This window comes from Galeopterus variegatus, unplaced genomic scaffold, assembly GCF_000696425.1.
Source record: "Galeopterus variegatus unplaced genomic scaffold, G_variegatus-3.0.2 Scaffold1830, whole genome shotgun sequence".
Classification (NCBI taxonomy): domain Eukaryota; kingdom Metazoa; phylum Chordata; class Mammalia; order Dermoptera; family Cynocephalidae; genus Galeopterus; species Galeopterus variegatus.
Genome location: NW_007727941.1, coordinates 169,430 through 174,504, shown reverse-complemented (window position 1 = coordinate 174,504; position 5,075 = coordinate 169,430). Strand labels below are relative to the sequence as shown.

The window sequence follows — 5,075 nt, the reverse complement described above, 5'->3', positions numbered from 1 at the left end:
GCGCCTCGCTCAGCCAGTGAGCGGGAGCCAGTCTGTATATGGGATCCGAACCCTCGGGCGGGAACGCCACCGCGCTTCCCAAGCAGCGCACTATCCAGTGCGCCACCGGGCCGGCCCACTGGTCATCTTTAAAAAAAAAAAAAGAACATTGTTGGGAGGGAGGGGGGAGAGGGAGGAAGGAGGGAGGTTTTGGTAATTGGCCACAATAACCAACCACATTGTATATTGACAAAATAAAATAAAATTTGGAGGGAAAAAAAAAAAGAAAAGAAAATGCATCCTCACAGAAAGATACAGTCTAGCAAAATTCCAAATGTGTCGATTGAAAGCCCACGGCCACCCCGGCCTCTAGTGAGCCTGGAAGGCTCTGATAGCTTGGAAGAATGTTTTAGACTAAGATAATGTCAACCCAAATACCTGTGGAAATAGCATGACCTATGATCGAGGGCCAGAGTTTAGGAAAAACAGGGCAGCACCTGTTACTGGCCCTTGTCTGAATAGGGCGCAACTGCTTAAAAAAATGGAAGAGTACCTTTTAACACTCACCTTCCTGCTTCCTTGATGGTAAATTCAACAAATTGTTTCTTGACGTCTTCAGGTCCTTGCACATTTTCAATCAAATCGAAAATTCTTTGAAATTCTGCAGATATTTTAAAAATGCAGTATTTATAAATTTACGAAAATAAAACTCAATCACAGTGCACCCACTACATCAGTACTTTTTTCATGGGCCACACTTGTTACGTAGTGTTGGTATTTTGAAGGCTCAAAACACAACACCTGCACATATTTACTAAAGAAACCATTGTGAATACTAACCAAGTAAAACAAAAAGTTGTACAAGATGTATTGGGAATTTTTGGTCAAATTCAAGAGAAATCATCCTAAATTATATAAGAACTCAATTCAGTGGAACACTAAACTCAAGAGGTTGCTTGACCTCTGCTCTAAATCATAGAATGTGAGAGACTTCCTGTGTTTTATTCACTGACATTCTTTCTCTACTTACTTCGTCCAAACATTCGAACTTCCTTCGTTAATTGATTTTTTATATTATCATTAATCATTCGTGCCATAGCAGGACTTATTTGTGATGTAGTTGGCACAATTTCCATTGAAGACATAGCTGTGACTTTTTGGTCACTTTCAGAAAAACTGTAGTTTTTGGCTCCTCCTACAGGTGCATCACCATCGGGTTTATAAATAAGGCCATCGTTGCTGAAACTATTGAAGTCACCATACAGAAAATCTAATGAGTTGGACTGAACGCTGTCTCCTGCCACATCCATGAGCTCTGGTGGAGCAGAGTTTGAGAAGGAACCATCAGGTGGCTTTTGACCATTTTCCATCTTCTTCTTATGGACATCGTGAATGACAGCAGCATCTGAAAACCAAATTAGAAGTTGATCTTGGTATATTATCTTTAGTTTTATATATGCCTGTACTGTTTAGCACAATAATCTTGCATACACTAAAAGAAAAAGAAAATTAAGAAGTTGAGCTGCAAGGTAAGTTCACTCCATCACCCCCACAGGAACATCCTTGTGCTCTGTGATTTTAAGTAATTATTTACTTCATTACGCAGGAGGATATACCAGCTGCAAATCTCAGATCTCACAAACAGCTCAGGAAAGATAATGCAGTAAAATCATCTTCTTTCCTCTTGGCACTGTGAATACATACAGAAAAGAAATAGGACAGTACAACTAATAAACTTTCACAGATCCCTGGTACTCTCGATTTAGTGTCATCTCGTTACCATTACAATTCCCACTCGATGTCATGATTTTTGTAGTTTACCTATAAAATGCCATGCTTCACTAATCCTGAAGCCAGACTATGTGACCCCCCTCATCCTGCCTCCTCTCTACCTCAAAAATTGTGAGAAAGTAGAGGCGGCCATTGGGGCTGAACACTCTCTACTTTTCATCACCAAAAATCCTTATTTGCATACAATTTCCCCCATACTTCCCTTCTGTATCTAAGAAATGAGTTTCTTTTCTTTTTCATTTTCAAGACAATTTAATAGTGACTTATTGAATATTTTATTTATTAGATGTTGCATGAAACACTGCTTTGTGTTTGACACAGTACCTAATATAAACACTAAATCTTGTTATACTCGTTTATTTTTTACTCTAACTCTGACACCTCTATTTTATTTATGCATCCTCTGTGCCAGGCACTGTGTCAGGAACTGGGGATCAGCAGGGGCCCAGGCAGAGAGAAACTTTCCCTGCCCTCATGGGACTGACATTCCCATGGTTAGACAGTCAGTGCACAATGAGCAAATGAAACAACACAGTTGGATTCATCTTAGGAAAGAAGCAAGCGGGGAGATGAGAGAGAACAGCAGAGGGAGCCTCCAGGGGCAGGCCTGGGGAGGTGGAGGTGTCCTTTGAGCAGAGCCTGCAGGAGGAGACAGCGCTAGCCTCTACAGATGCAGGGAAAGAGTTCCAGGCTCTGGTGAGGGCAAGGGAGAGGCTGGAGGGGGATGAGCCGTACACCACGGAGGGAAGGACAGAGGGAGAGAGAGTGTGGAGGAGACCCATAAGACATGTGTTAGGAGAGGATGGTGGAGCCAAGCTGTGCAGAACCTTGTAAACCAGGGGCAGGAGTTCAGATTCTGTTCTGAGTGCTTAGGAAGTTGATGATGGGGTTTCACAATGGACATTGCATGATCTGATTTCTGTGTTTACAAGATCACTGTATCTTAGCACAGAGAATGGGTTAGAAGTGGGCAAGAATGAGAAGCAGGGAGATCACCCTAGGGGAAATGGTGGTAGCTTGATGAGACTTCATGGCAGCATGGGCTCAAGGGATGGAGAGAAACAGTGGGATACAAGAGTTATGCAATTTTACAGGGGAGAAAGAAAAGGAAGAACAAGAAAAAATAATGAAAGGCAGTGCCACTAAGTAGAAAAAATCCAGTAAGGTGTGGTGCATGTGTCCATGATGCAAAGCATAAACAACTGTTTCTAATGCTGCTAAGAAATTAATGGCCACATCAGCCAACACCATGACCTTGACAAGAACAGTTTCAGTGGAGTGGATGAGGTAGAAGCCAGACTGCTCAGGATTACAGGATTAACTGCAAGTGAGAATGGACATGCTTACTATTTTCCTTGGACATGGCAGAGCCCCCAAGATAGGATTCTCCTTTTCCTTCTTGTTTTGTTAACAGCCTGGCCACTTTTGGCCTTTTCTTAGATGCAGAAAAATGCTCAGGTTCCTGGAGACATTTCCATTTGTTTTCAGGCCCTACAGCAACCTTCTCTGCTTCAGCAGACATCACTTCCTGAAAAACATCAATGAACATTTTCCATTCATGACAAAAATCCAACAATCACAAAATTGCAAAGTCTACATATGTGCATAAAACCAAGAATTTAAATCCTTAACGTGAGTTTTAATCATGGGCCAACATTTACCATGCCACAACAAATAGTATGTTCTCAGGAAAAGCAACCGAACTTTAATCCTTTCTGAGTATAGAAAGGAGGAAGCTAACAAAGTGTTGTCCAAAGCTAAAGATGGTATAAATAAGAGTAATCAGAATGCTTGGGGATTAAGCAGCTCTCATCAACCAAAAGTAGATACAAATATGATAACTTCTTTGAAGGAGTATAAACCAATCTGTGTCACCCCTTGTTAGAATAAATAATTCCTTTTCTTTGGCCTCATTTCAGGAGGCCAATATAAACCTGATAAAAATATCTGAAAAGGACAATAGAAGAAAAGAAACATGAAGGCCAAGATCTCTCCTGAACTTAGATCCCAAATCCTAAGCAGTTAGCACATAAAATGCAATAGTACCTTAAAAGGATATATATTAGTCATGACAGAGTGTATGACAGAAAGGCAAGATTAGTATAACATTCAAAAATCAGAGGAGTTGCAGGCAGCCTCCAATGCCCAACAGAAGGCAGGAGCATACCTGGGGACTGAAGCAGGAGCTTAGGGCAGCCCCCTGCCCGAAAGAAGGAAAGAGCATGTTGCAAACACCACTTCTGTGCACAGGGTCAACCACAGCCACCACAATGACCACAGCCACTGCCACCACAAGCACAGCTCATCACCACAATAGCAGCCATGGACAACATGCAGGTGGTCCATCACCCACTCGACTGCATTGACATGAGGAGAGGCACCCACTGAGCCTGAAAAAGAGGAGGGAGTCTCTACTCAAAGCCCAGTACAGAGTATTAGAAGAAACAACTGCTATACCAGATAACCAGACATCAATGAAGAGATACCAGAAATATGCCAAAACAAGAAAATACAACACAACCAAAGGAATAATATAATTGTCAGGTACCAGACCCCATAGAGCAGGAAACCCTTGAAGTGACCAAAAAAAAAAAATTCCTAAAAACAATCTTAAGGAAACTCGATGAGATATGCGAAGACTTAGTTAGACAACACAGTTAAATGAAAATACATTCTTCACATCAGCATATGGAACATTGCAGAGAATAGACAACACGCTAGGTCACAAATCAAGTCTCAAAAATTTTTTTTTAATTGGTATCATTTCAAGTATCTTTTCAGATCACAATGGATTAAAACTAAAAATCAATAACAAGCGAATATCTGAAACTGCACAAATACATGGAAATTAAACAATATGTTCCTGAACAACCTGTGGGTCTGAGAAGAAATTAAACAGGAAATCAATAAATTTCTTGAAACTAGTGAAATGGAACACACATCATAATAAAACCTGTGGGATGCTGCAAAAGCAGTACTAAGAGGGAAGTTTATTGCAACAAACACATCAAAAGGACAGAAAGATTTCAAATAAACAACCTAATGCTGCACCTCAAACTATAAAAACAAGAACAATCTAATGCAAAATTAGTATATAGAAAGAAATAATTAAATCAGAGTAGAATTAAATGAAATAGAGACCCAAACAATGAAACAAAAGATCCATGAAACAAAAAGGTGATTTACTGAGAAGATAAACAAAATAGACAAATTATTAGCTAGGTTAACAAAAAAGAAGGAAGAGGAGGAGGAGAAGGGGGACATGGAAGGGATGGAGGAGAAGGAGAGGGGGAGGGGGAGGAGGG

At 40.6% G+C, this 5,075-nt stretch overlaps 1 protein-coding gene across 1 annotated transcript in view; it reads right to left on the bottom strand.

Annotated features, from left to right (window-relative positions):
* The window catches only part of LOC103595741 (protein DDX26B-like), a 17,943-nt gene that overhangs the window by 6,469 nt on the left and 6,399 nt on the right, over positions 1 to 5,075 (bottom strand). The window contains 3 exon segments of the mRNA XM_008579200.1: positions 547 to 640; positions 1,010 to 1,384; positions 3,118 to 3,298. Of these exon segments, the coding sequence (XP_008577422.1) occupies positions 547 to 640; positions 1,010 to 1,384; positions 3,118 to 3,292 (644 nt within the window). The 5' untranslated portion in view covers positions 3,293 to 3,298.